Source organism: Rhinatrema bivittatum, chromosome 2 (assembly GCF_901001135.1).
Source record: "Rhinatrema bivittatum chromosome 2, aRhiBiv1.1, whole genome shotgun sequence".
Lineage (NCBI taxonomy): Eukaryota > Metazoa > Chordata > Amphibia > Gymnophiona > Rhinatrematidae > Rhinatrema > Rhinatrema bivittatum.
The window spans coordinates 508,981,582-508,998,343 of NC_042616.1; the positions used below are offsets into that span (position 1 = coordinate 508,981,582).

Below are 16,762 nucleotides of genomic sequence, written 5' to 3' on the forward strand. Positions count from 1 at the left end.
TGGCATCTACAGTCCACGTTAACCCTATGACGAAGTTAGCCATGAGAAGGACTCAAAGGACTTTGAAATCTCGGTGGCTCCAAGCTGTTCAGCCACTATCGTCCCTAATACGAGTCACCCACGAGTTACGTCTCTCACTTTGCTGGTGGACAAGCAAACCTACTTTACAGACTGGCCTACCATTCCAGCAACCGGCTCCTCAAGTAACCTTGACCACAGATGCATCCACCTTGGGTTGGGGAGCTCAAGTCAACAACCTCCAAACGCAAGGTACATGGATCTCGCTCGAAGCAAAGTCTCAAATCAACTTTCTAGAACTTAGAGCGATACGCTATGCCCTCTATGCCTTCAAAGACTGCCTCTCCCACAAGTCTGTGCTGATACAAACAGACAACACAGTAGCAATGTGGTACGTAAACAAACAGGGAGGCTCGTATCTGCTTTGCCAAGAAACAGTGCAGATTTGGGCCTGGGCCCTTGCACATTCCATGCATCTCAAGGCCACTTATCTGGCAGGCATACAGAATGTCCTAGCAGACAGTCTCGGTCGACGTTTCCATCCCCACGAATGGTCTCTGGATCCCTGTGTAGTGAGCAAAATCTTTCATCGCTGGGGTCAATCAACCTCTTTGCGTCCAAACTGAACCACAGAGTGGAAAGTTTCTGCTCCCTCCACAGCAGTCGAACTTTCACCAGGGACACTTTTGCTCGCCCCTGGAACAAAGGCCTCCTTTATGCGTATCCTCCGATACCACTCATAGCCAAAACTCTCGTGAAGCTACAACAGGACAGAGGGTCAATGATCCTCATAGCCCCATACTGGCCTCGACAAGTATGGTTTCCCGTACTTCTCGATCTCTCGACCCAGAAACCCATTCGTCTGGGCACAGATCCCCCATCTCATAACACAGAATCACGGCAAATTACGCCACCCAAATCTACAAACCCTTGCCTTAACAGCTTGGATGTTGAAAGCTTGATCCTACAACCACTCAATCTTTCAACTCAAGTCTCTCAGGTTCTCGTAGCTTCACGAAAGCTTCCACACACATCTACCATTCTAAGTGGACTAGAATTATCAAATGGTGCACTCAAAAAGATATTGACCCCTTTTCCTGCCCCACTCCATCTCTTTTAGACTATCTATGGCACCTCTCAGACTCTGGTCTCCAGACATCTTCTGTACGTGTACACCTGAGTGCCATTGAGGCATACCACACGGGAATAGGTAATGCCCCATTAACAGTGCAACCCCTAGTAAGTCGGTTTGAGGGGCTTACTTCAACTTAAGCCTCCCATTCAACCATAAGTTACAGAATGGGACCTAAATGTAGTGTTTACAAGGCTTATGTGATCCCCGTTTGAGCCTTTGCATTCCTGTGAAGTAAAATTTCTTATATGGAAAGTCCTTTTCCTAGTAGCCATTACATCTGCTCAAAGGGTCAGTGAGTTACAAGCCCTTGTCACATACTCACCCTATACAATGTTCCTTCATGACCGAGTGGTACTCCACACTCACCCTAAATTCCTTCCTAAGATAGTAATGGACTTTCACTTGAATCAGTCTATAGTCTTGCCCACCTTTTTCCCAAGGCCTCACTCTCACCAGGGCGAGAATGTTTTGCACACCTTGGACTGTAAACGTGTACTTGCATTTTACCTAGACCGCACTGCAGTCCATAGAAAATCCACCCAACTCTGTTTCTTTTGACAAAAACAAGCCAGGAGTTGCAGAGGGCAAACAAACTCTCCAACTGGCTAGCAAAATGTCACATTCTGCTATGAGAAAGCAGGCCTTCCTCTCCAGGGGCGAGTAAAAGCGCACTCAGTAGGGCTATGTCAACCTCAGTAGCACACTACCATTCAGTACCGATTGCTGACATCTGCAAAGCTGCGACTTGGAGTTCTCTTCACACATTTGCAGCTCACTACTGCTTAGATAAGGAAAGACGACAAGACTCTGCCTTTGGACAATCTGCCTTGAAAAACCTATTTCCAGTATAATACCCAACTCCTTCCACAACCGCCTGCTGTGATTCAGGCTGCCTCATCATAGTCAATGGCACCCCAGTTGTTATGCCTGTTGCACGAGTTACGGGCCGTTGACCTGATAAAACATGAGTCGGCCTGTAACTTGCTAATCACCCAAATGTGAGGCTACCATCCTGCTTGTCCTGGGAGAAAGAGTTGCTTACCTGTAACAGGTGTTCTCCCAGGGCAGCAAGATGTAGTCCTCACGAAACCCACCCGCCATCCCGCAGAGTTGGGTCTGACGTTCTATTTTATTTTTTCGCTCGCACTAACACGGGATGCAACACATGCTCTCCTCCTCTCACCCCCACCCTTGAACACAACACTTGAATGGCATTTAAATCGGCCGCAGTTTATTTGCATATGTATATAACCCGAGTCCTTGCAACGAAACTGACCCCCCTTTAACTTCCCCTTCTTTTGATCTCCCAACCATCCCCCTATCTCCACCGCCCCCTCCCCCTTTTTCTCACCTGCTTCGCCACGTGCCTGCGAGAGCTGGCTCACTGAGAACCTTTAACCCCCGGGTTCTCATCCTCCCGCGTAGCGGCTACCCCTTTTATCCCTTCCCCCCAATACCCCTTTAACAATAAACTCAAAAACTGGGCTCGGATTTTCCGCCACCAACGACACTTATGGTCGACTCGTGTCCCCCCCCCAAACTGCGGCTAGAACCATGTCCTGATAGCCTTTTCTATTCCTTCCTGCAACTGATTGTTAAACAAGTCCATTCCTATGTCAGACAGGTGGACTCCATCCCCGCTGAAAAACCCTGACACACTCTCCCAAGACCACTGATGCCAAATCCAAAAACCTCCTTCCCACCCCATCCACTTACCCATTTGCTGATTTAATTTAACTCCCGTATTCCATATCGTTTCTTCCCTGTTATTTAAGCCAACAATAATATCAGACCATCCAATTCTCAATTCCGGCCAGCAATTCATAAATTGCGCTATATCTTTTTTTAATGCCTGTTAACAATGCTCTGCATGTCTTCTGCCCTATGTCATTCCCCCCCCCAAGTGAATCACCAGGATATCCAGCCTACCCCACATCTCTACCCTATCCCACAAGAAAGCCCGCAGCTCGTCCCACTGCATGCCTCGCTTGCTGAACCAAGCCAACTTCCACCCGAGGTTCTCCAGCTCCAAATGTTCTCTGTATGGCCGTTTCCAAGCCCGCTGTTGTGCTCTGTGTATGAAGGAATGGCCCACGATCCAGGCGCATCCCCGCCCTTCTCTCCTCCCCTTGCTCTCTGTAAGAAAATGATATGGTTAATGTTACTGAAACTGCCCTCCCCTCCCTCGATTTTGTACCTCATACCCTTTCCCCTCCCCTAAATTTTTTTTTTTAAGTCCTAATGTATCCCTTGTATACATCCGAGCTCCATCTGCCCAACCGCTTTATGCCCTCTGCCGATAACCCTGCCTCCGCTGCCGTGGTGGCCGCCCCAATACGGAAGGAGTGCGAACTGAAAAACTCTGGGTCTTTACCCACACCTGAGATGGCCAAACGCAACACATGTGAAAATTGAAATTGCGTCAGTCCCGAGCTGTCCTCATGTATTAAGAAAGGCCCTTCAACTTCCGGCCTCCTCAGTCTATATATCCAAGCCGTCTTGACAAGGCACATCCCATACTCTGGTACGGGCAACAGCCGAATATATCTGCCTCTACCGCTTTGGTCAGTTTTGGATCTATGCACAAATAGTGTAACTGCCTCTGCGGTGATGCTAACGCTTCGAGACTTCAGGCCCATCACACTGGTACCCGCTCTGGATTTCTCTATCAACGCCCAAGAAAAGGCCACTCGAAACAACGAAACTTCGAAACTTGACCAACAAACCCGCACTAACAACTCCGCCAGGGGAATCAAATCATGAAAACGTATCGGCAACCTCTTAACCTTGCATTCTCCTTGACTTCGCCAACCCATTAATACCTTCTTAATCCTAAACCCGCCTACATGTACTCCTGACAATTTCTGGAAAAAATTAAAACCAGATAAGTAAGCATTCACAGACCCCACTGTGTACCCATCCCATTTTGCCATTAATACAAACCGAACTAACATGTCTTCTGGCGCTGGCCCTTCCCGCCATCCCATACCCCGTAAATAATCCAAAACTATCCGGTTTCCTTTCTCGTACACCACCCACATATTGTGAGCTACTGAATTCCGGATCAGCTCCCGTTCTTCTTCGGCCTCGCTCTAAGACCTGTGCGGTGCTCTCGAACCTCGCCCGACCTCCACCCATCCTTACAGAAAATGGAAAACATGAACGTCACGCAACCTCGCACCAAACTACTGGACTCCCTCCCCTATTTCTCCTGCCTGTGTCAACTAAGTTCATTCCTGTCCTTATTTTGTTTTAATTTTTTTTTTATTGACCCCGAACCCCGTAATCACATGTCCCTTACCTTGCCTTTGGTTTTTTTGGGGTTTTTTTTTTATTTGTTCCCACCCGGCGTGGGCTTGGCAGCCGCCTGCCCACATCTGCCACTAGGGTGACCGCCCACACAAACTGCGCAGGAGTGCCGGAATTTGCAATCAGGAAACAGACACGTTCCTCTATTGTATCTCCAGCATATGTCCTTTCCGCCTCCAGTCTTCCTATCTTCCTTACCCTCGCCCCTCCCACAACTCTACTCATCACTGTCCCTTTATTTGTCATCTGAGTGAGCCATAAATTGATATCCTGCATACCCCAACTCATGAATTTATTACCCGCCATTTTTCTCTAAACTTCTCATCGTAATTGAGCCAGGCCCAACCTTCGTAGTCCTTGTAAGCTCCCAATATACTATCGCAATAAGCCAACAGCGCGCCATGCATCTCTGGCTGATAATGTCCTATCACACCAGCCAATCGCAAAAACCCTCTCATCCAGTTAAGGATATTCTTGGCGATAGACATTCCTGGCCCCCCCCCCCCCCCCCGGACTTCTTACACACACACAAGTGTGTGTGTGTGCATACCAAGCTCTGAATTTGGTTTCCCCCACAACTACACTGCACCTGAGGTAACTTCAGACTAACCATTATTTTTCAACTAAATTAAGTGCCCTTCCCCGAAAATAGTGCAATTAAATCTTGACTCTATTTGCCCTATATTTTAGTAATGGGCAGTGAGGGCTGCTTGGCTGGGACTGCAGCAGTATCTCCTGGCAGCCTTAGTAAATGCCAGGAATGAGATGTTAACCAGCTGCATGCCCAGAAGTTTTCCCTTTTTTTTTTTTTTTAAACCTCTTGTTATACAAATAATCTAATTGCTGATGAGCACTGAAGCTCAGCTGAATGCCCTAATCCTGTTGAACAGACATGGGGACAAAAGATGACTAGATTAAGCTCCAAAGATAAATTGGAATTTAATAAATTGCTTCTACAGAAAGCACTTTTGTTTTCATATAACTGGTTCACTAACAAAAGGAAAAAGTGAACATTAAGGTAACCTATTGTAGGTTATTAACCATTGCTTTAGGTGCAGGAGCAGCATTCTTTCCACAAACTTCCTGATACTTATTTTCTTTTTCTTTCCTCCTTTTCTAGTCTTGTCCAGTCTGCAGATCCTCTGTGGAGCATGTCCAGCATGTGTATTTGCCAACCCATACAAGTTTACTTAACCTAACGTTAATATGAACATTGGATGGGGATGTGTGTCTCTTGAACTGCACTAATACAAATCGCAACAGTTGATTGTGAGAGGATAACAATCATTCCAGAATCTGCCTGCAGCAGGAAGCCAAAAATAAAACAACCATAAGAAAGCAAACTAATTTGGTTGGATATTCTAAGTTGACTGTTACAGGAAACTGAAAGTAGATAGGGGAACTGCTTGACTAAGCAATTCTGTTTTATGGCAATTGGGGGAGGAGGGAGGCATTATAACTATTTCCTTTCAAACTATTGGGTATTGTCCAAGTAATAGCATTTTGCCAGAAGATTCTGTATACAATCTTGGAGGACTACAATGGTGTAACTTGATTTACCCTGATAAGAGAACTGTAGTTTGTAGGGTCTTTGGGTTTTTTTGTTTGATTTTATGAGTATTCTTGTATTTTTATCATTAATAATTCCATACATTTTAATAGGAAGATTGTTTTTAAAGAACTGCTCCATAGGATTTTAGTGTGGTGAAATGGTTTTTAAAGTGATTTTTGCTTAGAATGGGCAAGCAAGGAAATCAGTATTTAAAAAAAAAAATAAATTTAAAAAATCACTTTACAAGTCCTTTGTATTTCGCAAACTGAAAAAAAAATGTCAGCAGTCTACTTAATAGAAAAGACTCCAAATTTGTGATTTCTAGTTTTGTGGCATAACTGAGCTGCTTGATGTGAAAGCTTTATACAGCCTTTGTGTATGTTAGTATAGGTAGTACCTGGAGGTACTGACCTGAGCCTGTACCAGCAGATCTTTAATTGAAAAGAAAGGGAGGAGATGGTGTAGGCTGGTAACATTGCTTTAGTCTCCCTTTTGGGATTTAGCTTTGCTGGAACAATCACAGTGTACAGTTATCTTTTTTTTTTATCTTTTTTTTAACTGTAGGCATATTCACTATTTTGAAGATTAATTTGGTTGACCTTTTCCTCCTCCTCCCCCATTTCTTCCACAACAGTTGGGCATTTTGGACTTTGGTCAACTGATATGTTCTCCCAGATATAAGGAAAACTAGGAGATCATTTTGGGTGCAATACTAGCAGATTTTGAAAGCTGGAAAAAGTACACTGTCACTTTAGTGAGGTTTTTCAGAGTATACTTTTTCATATTTGCCTTAATGTAGCAGTAATGTGTGTTATGCATTTGTTTCTTTGCACAGACTTTTTGTCAAAAGTATACAAAAAAACTCTACTTTTGTATGGCACATTGGCATATAACCTCATACTCTGAGGTATTTATTTTTTCACTGTAAAAATGGATTTTGTTTCCACATGAAGCAAGAAAACTGTTCTGTGGTAGACAACGTTTTATACTTGGTTTAATAAAATCTTTAAAACATAGTTGTCTCTTTATTTTCAAATGTTTACTTCAATTAACAAACCTTTGTCTTCTAGTGGTGGAAGGTACCTGAAACAAATGAGTGGTGTATAGTTTCCTGAAATATCATTGAATTGAAAGTAAATAGTTTGTTCCCTCATTGTAAATACTACTTCCCAGCATGGAACAATTTACTGCTGTAGATAAAAGGCAGAGGTTATCTAGGTCAGAGGCTGTAGTTTACTCTGCATGTTGGAATTGGTTGGCTCATTAAGGGTTCCTTATAAAAACAAATCTCTTGAAATAGAATGCAACAGTTTGGTAAGGTTAATGTGTTTAGCTTTTAGTTGATCTAATTAGTAATAAGGAATAATGGAATTCCTTTTAAATCTTTCTCTTTAGACTGACATTTTTTAGGTTTACTAGAAATGTCTCTTTAAAATTTTATTTAAGACTTATAGCCTGCTCACTCCAGTGTTTTATAGCAAGGTACAATGTAACAAAGCCACATTACAAATAACACCAGATGACCAAAATCATGCCTATACTACGAAGTTACCATGGACACGCCCCCCCGGAAAGCTCCAGGACTTATGTGCGTCCCGGGGCTTGTGCATGCCGCCGAGCCTATGCAGCATAGGCTTGGCGCGCGCAGGGGGTGGAAGGGGCAGCTTTTTGGGGGTTACGCACGTATCCCTTTGAAAATCTGCCCCTAAGGAAGCTAACAAAATCAGTAGCACATTAATAAGGGGTGATTTCAATTACCCCAGTATTAATGGGGTGCATATTACATGTGGACATTCTAGAGAAATAAAATTCTAGATAAAATAAATGACTACTTCATGGAGCAGCTGGTACAAGAACCAGCAAGAGGGGAAACTATTTTGGACCTAGTCCTTAGTGGAACACAGGATTTGGTGTGAGAGGAAAGTGTTGCAGCCACTTTGCAATAGTGATCACAACATTATCAAATTTGACTTAACAACTGGAGGCAGCGCAAAAAAGAAATCTACTAAGACAGCATTAACTTTCAAAAAGGTGACTATGCTAAATCAATAACATCTATGGTACTTGAAGACTGGAGGGTTGCCAATGTAATGCCAATTTTTAAAAAGGTATCTAGGAGTGATCTAGGAAATTAGATGAGTGAGTCTGACGTCTGTGCTAGGCAAAATGGTAGAAACTATCACAAAGAACAAAATTGCTGAACAAATAGATAAGCATAGTTTAATAGGCCAAAGCCAACATGGATTTAGCCAAGGGAAGTTTTGCCTCACAAATTTGCTACTTTTTTTGAGGGCGTAAATAAAAGATAAAGGTGAGCCAGTTGATATAGTATATCTGGATTTCAGAAAGCATTTGACAAAGTCCCTCATGAGAGACTTCTTAGGAAATTAGAAAGTCATGGGATAGGTGGCAGTCCTATTGTGGAGTGCAACTGGTTAAAAGTTAGAAAACAGAGAAGGGCTAAATGGTACAATTATCTAATGGAGAAAGGTGAATATTTATTTTTTAATTTATATTTTATTGAATTTCTTGTCATTTTTACAAATGCACATGAAAAAAAGAAAAAGAATAGTTTATACAACATTAACTCAGAAGAAAGGTTTTCACTCTTACATTCATTTATGAACCAAACATGAATAGCCCACTTTATGGGGAGCAAATCCACAACAATCATAGGAAAATTAACTCAAAACCATGAGTATTCATAAGGAGAAAGAGATACATTTTCTAAACCAGTCAAGCATTCCCATTCCCTGAAGTTGTAACAATGTCCTGTCCTTTATCTATAAGAAAACTCTCAAGATGGCTTGGTTCCTGAAAAACAAATTTATTATTACGATAGGTGACTAAGCACTTGCAGGGAAATTTAAGATGAAAGGATGCCCCAAGGGCCAATACCTTTTGTCTTAATAAAAGGAACTGCTTCCGTCTTGCTTGAGTATCTTTCGATACGTCAGGGAATATCTGGATTTTCTGGCCACAGAAACTTATTTCTTTATTCCTAAAATATTTCTGGAGTACCATAATTTTTTTCTTGTTCTAAACAAAATTCCACTATTAAAGTGGATCTAGACTGAATATCATCCACTGATTCCTCAAGAAAAGCTGTCAAATTGGGGCTCTCTGTACTTAACACATCAATTTCCCCTTCAAGTTGTACTACTTCTCTTTTTTTCATTGGAATATAATACATCTTAGATATTATTACATCCTTAGTTATACCCAATACTTCTTTGAGATATTTACCAAGTAGCTCTTGGGCTGATAACAGCCTAGTAAAAGGAAAATTTAAAAATCTTAAATTTTTCCTTATTGCATTTTCAAAAGCCTCCATTTTTCTGTACAACATTAAAGAATCCTTCATATAGGCTGAGCCAGTGGTTTGCAAAGTTGACAATTGCTTTGATGTTGATCCACAACATACTTCAAGATGCTTTATCCTTTCACCATGATCCTCCAGAGTCTTCCCTGTTTCAGTGGAAAATTTAAAGGACTGACTCATGGAGGATGATACCATCTTCTCCAATTTTATTACAACTTTCCACACATCTACTAGAGTTGTTTTCTCAGGGTCAACATTCCCTTCCCCTAAGGTATCAGATATTGATTGTCCCATCACATTAGTCTCAGAATGTCTCTCCTGGATTACTAGTAGATCTGCTGAAGGCACTGCAGTTGTCATTGCCAGCGTATTTGGGGCAGTAATACTTATTGCCCCTTTTCCTTCAGCAGGTATAATGGGCGTCTGGTTTTCGGCTGGACTAAGGGAGGTCCCAGATGAAAAAAAAATAGAAGTATCTGGAGTTGCCTCTCCAGTAGGCTGACTCACCAATCGCAGGAAATGCTGGTCCAAAGGGCCTGAGACTTCCTTTCTTACCAGGGTAGAGATTGCCATTCTGGCCTTCCTCTTCCTTCCCATCGAAGATTTTATTTTCTTAGAAGAATCACTACTAGTATCTGGGAAACAAACAAAGAAAAAACGCTACCAGGGGCGCGCCCCTTTGGCGCGCGGCTTTGGCTGCGCACCGCAGCCCTCTGTTGAAATAAGGGCCCAGGCGGATGACGTCACTGGTAGGCGGGACCAAGATGTTTCAGGCAACCGGATAATCTCCCTTGGTTTCGTCCTTCCGTGCCGTGGCTCTCTCTATGACGCAGACCAATTTCGGCGTGGTCTCCTCGGTAAGCTCCCAGGTGAATATTTATTTAACACTTTTATATACCGACATTCATGAAAAAAGATCATATATCGGTTTACAGGGAACAAAGTAAAGTATTATAACATAACCTTAACTAGTGGAAGCTTAAAAGTTACAATAAAACAGGGGTATAGAACTGGTGAGGAGGAGCATAGAGGGGACAGATAACTCAAACTAATTACAACGAAGAGGAAGTAAGTGCTAGAGGGTCATGATCTGATCTAGATGTGGCTGTTGCTATGTGGCTGTTATAATAGTGGAGTGCCCCAGAGATGAAATCTGGGACTGATGCTTTTTAATATATTTATAAATGAACTGGAAATAGGAACTACAAGTGAGGTTATGAGATTTGCTGATGACACAGTTGTCAAATCACAAGGAGGATTGTGAGAAATAACAAGAGGACACTGCAAAACTGGGAGACTGGGCATGGAAATGGCAAATTTAATGTAGGCAAGTGCAAAGTGATGCATTTAGGGAAGAGTAACAATTATAGCTATAAAATGCAAGGTTCCACTTTAGGAGTCAACACTCATGAAAAAGATCTAGGTGTCATCGTTGAAAATACATTGAAATCTGCTCAGTATGCATCAGCAGCTAAGAAAGACAATAGAATGCTAGGGATTAATAGGAAAGGAATGGAGAATAAACAAAGAATACCAACATGTCTCTGTATTGCTTCATGGTACAACCTCATCTTGAGTATTGTGCTCAATGCTGGTCACCACATCTCAAGAAAGATTATAGCAGAATTAGAAAAGGTACAGTGAAGGGCGACCAAGATGATAAAGGGGATGGAGCAATTCCCCTATGAAGAAAGCTTGGAGAAGCGATGGCTATAAATGAGTAGAATGGAACAAGTAAAAGTTAAACAATTGTTTTCTCTTTTGAAAAGTACAAATAGCAGGGGACACACAATGAAGTTACTGGGTAATACATTTAAAACTAATATGAGAAGGGGAGTGCTTTGAAGAGATCGCCCTCCTGCAGGGGGAACAGGCTAGAGGACTGCAACTAGGCTCCGCTCATCTGGGGAAGGTGTTGTGGTGCATACCAGATACCCATTCCTGGCAACATCATCAACCCGCGACCAAGGAGCTGGTAAAAGCCAGAAGGCTGCAGTGTGTTTTGGGAGTGCCTTGGAAAGATCACCCTCCAGCAGGAGGAACTGGCTAGAGGACTGAAATTTGGCCCCACTCATCTGGGGCAGGTGTGTCATGGCACATACCCGTTCCTGGTGATGTCATCAACCCGCAACCGAGGAGCCAGTAAAAGCCAGGAGGCTGTGGTATACAGCTGCCGGCCCGTGCCAAAGGAACGCGCCCCTTATTGCATTTTTGGGCTAGTTCTATCTGGGAATTTCATGGGCAGGAAAAGGAAGATCAAAGTTTCGATGTCCACTCTGGTAAGAGGCCCTATGGATACACATCTGATGTGAAGGGTGAGTCAATCTACATGGAATTCTATTCCTGATATCTCATTTTCATCTGGGTCTACAGAGAGTCCTGGCCAACATCCATCACCTCAAATTACTCGGGGTCTTGAAGCTAATTCTTTGACTTAAATTCTTTAGACCCTGCAGTCAACATCTCCCAACATGACAAAATGCAATCAGGTAAACAAATGGTGGCTCATACTCAGCCCAGAAGTTCTCCATCTGTGGGGATGCCCCCATCAGGAAGTTCTAGTTTGAAGCTCCTTGATTCTATGTCCATTACTCTTGCTAATATTTTGAGGGCAGTCACAAATATGGAAAAGCTGTTAACTCAGTCTGTCTCATTTTGGACATTTTTCAGCTGAAGCTAAGAATACTCTTGTTTCTACTTCTGTAACATTTCATATTGCCTCAATACAGTTATCTAATACTTTTTATAAAAGATAGTCTAGTGATGCAAAAAAAGTGTTAAATGAGATCAAAGAATCTTTGTGTTTTAAATTTTCCTATTTCAAGGTTATATCCTACTGAATTGTTTAAAAAGTATATTAGACCTCTTTGTTGGGGGACCAAGATGGCTGAACTGGCCTGCTGATAGTGAGATGCCAACTGGAACCCGGTCACTGTTTTCCTCAACATGCCCCACTCTGGTAGGAAGAAAAGGGCCAGAGAACAAGCTTTTCCTGCACAATTGCCATCGTTAGAAATTCGGGGACCCATGGACTCTCCTGTTCACTGCAAAGGACTACAACCCAGGGGTGAGCTTGCTGGAACAGAGCCGGCACGCGGAGGAAGCTGGTTCACTCCCAGAGCTGTCCATCACAATCTCCCTGGAGGAGTGGTGCCCCACACCCCCCCCCCCCCCCCAAGCCAGCAGAAGCATATCGTCTGAGCCGGTCAGAGGGAGGGCTGGCCGAGAGAGAACATGGAGAGGTGGTTGTGCTGCCGGGCTCGGCGGCATCATGTAAAATGCCGGACCTGGAACCAGGAAAGGAGGCGACTTCACCTGCTGACAGAGAAAGAAAGCAAGGGGAAGAACCAATGTTCCCTCAACTCGCTTTTCAGTCACTAGCATTGGTAAGACCTGCTTCCATTACTCTGGATGTATTGTGGGGCACTATTCAGGTTTTGAATTTAAACTTGACTACCCAATTTAAATCTGTTTCAAACTCCTTTTCAATGGTGGATACCCAGATTAAAAAAGTGGAGGTAGAGGTTGCAGAAGCAAAAGAAATGTGTGAGTTAAATAAAGCTGAAACAGGAAAACTGATGAACTTACAACAAAATTTGATTAAGGAAAATAAAGTGTTGGCATACAGATTAGAAAACTTGGAAAATCAACACAGAGCAAAAAATCTACGCTTTATTAACTTTCCAAGGGCTCCAATAATTCCCCCACTAGAAATGTGGAGAAAATATCTGATGGAAAGTTTAAAGCTATCGGAGAAATTAATTCCACCTGTTTCTCATATATATTACATTCCCTTTTTCAAGAAAAAAGGCTCTGGACAAATAAATGGTGTCTAACTATCTCCTATTGCTAGTTCTCCGTTAGATGTATCAGCTTTATTGGAAATCACTCAAAAAAACTGATAAAACCTGCAACATTATTAGTTTCCTTTTTATTGGAATCGGACAAGGATTGGGTTCTTAGGCAATTCTTTCATCATCGATCTGAGCTTTTTTTGGATATGAGTCTCTGTGTTTCCAGACTTCTCTAAACAAACCCAAAAAAGGAGAAAACAATTTTTGTTCCTGAAACCTTAAAGTTTTGGAATTGGGAGGCTTTTTTATATTTGTTTCCCTGTAAATGTATAGTCAAGTTGCATAATGTTTCATATGTTTTTTTTCCAGTCTTGCCAATTGAATACTTTTTTGACAAGTTCTATCAACCCCATTGTTTGACAACCATTAAAGACAGGATATATAGGGCCACCCAATATATAAAATGTCCTTTAGATAGTCAGTATTACTTAATTTGTAACTTGTTTACTATTTCCTGTAAGTTTGATCTTGTTAGTTTCCTCTAATAGAGGACTTGGAAGTAGTAATTTACCTGTATAATGACTACTATAGTGGAATTATAAATTTCCTTTGTACCACAGAATTTCAAATCAAGTGTATTGCCTTGATATGTATATGAAAATGCATAAATAAATAGAGTATATTGGAGAAGTGTTACTTACTTACTTCCTTGATTAAAGAAATGGTAATTTCTAAAATATATATATATATCCCTTGGTCTAGAATTAGATCTGAAGGACGGGAGGATGAATTGTATGTCTTACAGGGAGATGGTCCTAATCTGACCTTTCTGGAGGCATCTATTGATGATATTCCCACCAGGGCTACTCTTTGTTTCTTTTTTGTAGTGAACAAGATAAAAATTTGGTGTTACAGAAATATTTTAGGAGCAGGAGGATATTCTTGTTTGTGGACAAAAAAAAATTCAAGTATTTCCTGATGTTGCTAGAAATACACAATTAAGAAGGAAACAGTTTTTGTTATTAAAACTAAGAATTTTTTATCTTTAGGGGCATTATTTTTCCTTAAATTCCCCTGCAAGTGCCTTGTTTATATCAGAAGAATACATTTATTTTTTAAGATCTTTCCCATCTTGAGACATTTCTTGCAGATAAGGAGATTGATTTATGACTGTCAGAAGCGAAGTATAGATGGTATTATATTTTTGTATCTCTTTTACTATATTTGTATACAGATTTCTTTTGTTATACCTGTTTAGGTTATGCTTTGAAAGCGCTTCCCAAATTATGTGGACTATCTTATTGGAATATAATGTTGAATATTGGGCACTGTATGTTATATTTTCTTGATATTCCTTTGATTGCCTATGGATATTAAAGTATTTTTGTTAATTCAATAAAATATTTAAGAAAAAAACTAATAAAATATTTTTTACTCAACGCATAATTAAGTTCTGGAATTCGTTGCCAGAAGATGTGGTGAAAGCTATTAGTATGGTTGCATTTAAAAAAGGTTAATCGTTCTGGAGGAAAAGTCCATTAACAAAGTAGAGTTGCAGAAATCCACTGTTTGTTCTTGGGATAAGCAGCTTGTAATCTGTCTACCCCTTTGGATCCTGCCAGGTTCTTGTGACCTGACTTGGCTAGTGTTGTAAACAGGATACTGGGCTTAATGGACTCTTGGTCTGACCCAGTATGGCAAGCCTTATGTTCTTATGATATTTAATATGTTTAGCTATTGATGTTCCCCCTTGATCCAAAAATTTTTCTACTGTTCATTATTCCCAAAGATTGAGCCAAAAAGAAGTTGATTTCACTTTTACAATTAATCATAGCAGCTAGATGTGAAATTGCTTGCAAGTGGAAGGGGTCTGCTATTCCAACTCTTCCATTGCTACAGAGGAGGATATCCATATTATATTATATGGGCAAATTAACAGCCATACACAATAATACTCTCAGTAAGTTCCAAACTTTGTGTGTGCCCTCTGAGGTATGGCTAGCTGGCCAGAAATGATTAGATCCTTCCTTCATTATAATTTATGATAGTAATATATGGTTTGCACACAAGACAGACACTATGAACCAGGTGACCAAGGTTCAGGTCCCGCTGTCACTCCTTGTGACCTTGGGCAAGTCACTTTACCCTACATTGCCTCAGGTACAAAAACTTAGATTGTAAGCCCTCTGGGGATAGAGAAATACCTACAGTACCTGAATGTAAACCGGTGTGATATCTCAATTGAGATGAATAAGAACATAAGAAATTGCCATGCTGGGTCAGACCAAGGGTCCATCAAGCCCAACATCCTGTTTCCAACAGAGGCCAAAAACCAGGCCACAAGAACCTGGCAATTACCCAAACACTAAGAATATGAATGTCGGTATATAAAAATAATAAATAAATAAAAATTGGGAATTGAGGGAAACAAAATGTGAGTATATATATGTTCTACTATATATTGTACCTGTGTTTTTATATTGCTATGGTATATAGGAGAAACACCAGTGACCCTTAACAAGGATATGCATCATTGAACTTGAGGCCTACTGCTATGCATACAGACTGAGCCATAAGTACAGGCCTAAAGCAGTACAAAGATGTACTGCTTTAGGCCTGATTTTGGCAACTTCATATGAGACTGTGTTTGTTTTTCATATCAGACATTTGTCAGTACCTCACCCGTGAGAAGAAACCTTGGACAAGAATTGTAAAACACGTCCTTGTTAAAACTTTGTTTCCAACCATGAGACCAGCTATGAAATGGTGTTCCGGCACCTGTTTTGCTGAAGGACTCTACAAACTTCATTAACCCACAAGGGAATATTCATATGCATCTGAACTCAGATGACAACATTTGCATTCCACTAATCATATGTCTGTTGGAGGTGGTAACATCCAATCAGGATCAACATTTGACCCTATGGAGCTGAATATGCAATGAGATTTGGATCAGAGAAAAGGTCTCTGAATTATTCAGACTGCAGACATTATCCTAAGGCTTTTCCTCCTAGATTACCCAAAAGTTAGCTTGAGAGCTTTGCTTACAAAGTTTTGACTGCTGCAGTTAACCTTTAAGCTAAGGCTGAGTTTTATACTTATTACCTTCAGAATCCCAGATATGAAGTCTGACTAACTATCCCTTGAAAGAATTGAAAACAAAGAACATCTTTATCCTGTTCATGCTGTCATATCTTAGGGGGATGTCTGTGAGACCTTTGGGTTCTAATTGTCCTCCACTATATGGGATTTTGCTGAATTTCAACCTGTAGTGTCGAGACAGATTTCTGGACCTTCACAAGATGGCTAAGGGTTAGAACACCAGCTTAATTATCTTTCAGATGGGTTAATTAGTTTGGCATTTGTATAATTACTAAGTGCAAGTTGGGCTTAGAGATAATGTGTGTAAGTTCGATTTATCTTTCATGACCATGTCTTGTGCTGTGAAATTGTAACACACTGAAACCAAAGAGAACAAAGAAAATAGTTTTACCATATTAAATCTTGTTTCCTTATGCTGCTATATTAAAATTAGGTACTATCTCACAAAAGTGGATATAACTACTCCCTAAAGCTAATGAATTTGTATGATAAGATTATTGGTTAAATCTAGTACTCTACTGTAAGATATC

At 41.2% G+C, this 16,762-nt stretch overlaps 1 protein-coding gene across 3 annotated transcripts in view; it reads left to right on the forward strand.

Moving 5' to 3' along the window:
• MYLIP (myosin regulatory light chain interacting protein) overlaps window positions 1-7,030 on the forward strand; it is a 29,169-nt gene extending 22,139 nt beyond the window's left edge. For all 3 annotated transcript variants that reach the window (XM_029590692.1, XM_029590694.1, XM_029590693.1), the window contains exon 7: window positions 5,583-7,030. In XM_029590692.1, the coding sequence (XP_029446552.1) occupies window positions 5,583-5,672 (90 nt within the window). In that variant the 3' untranslated portion in view covers window positions 5,673-7,030. The remainder of the gene's footprint in view (window positions 1-5,582) is intronic.
• Window positions 7,031-16,762: the final 9,732 nt, after the last annotated feature.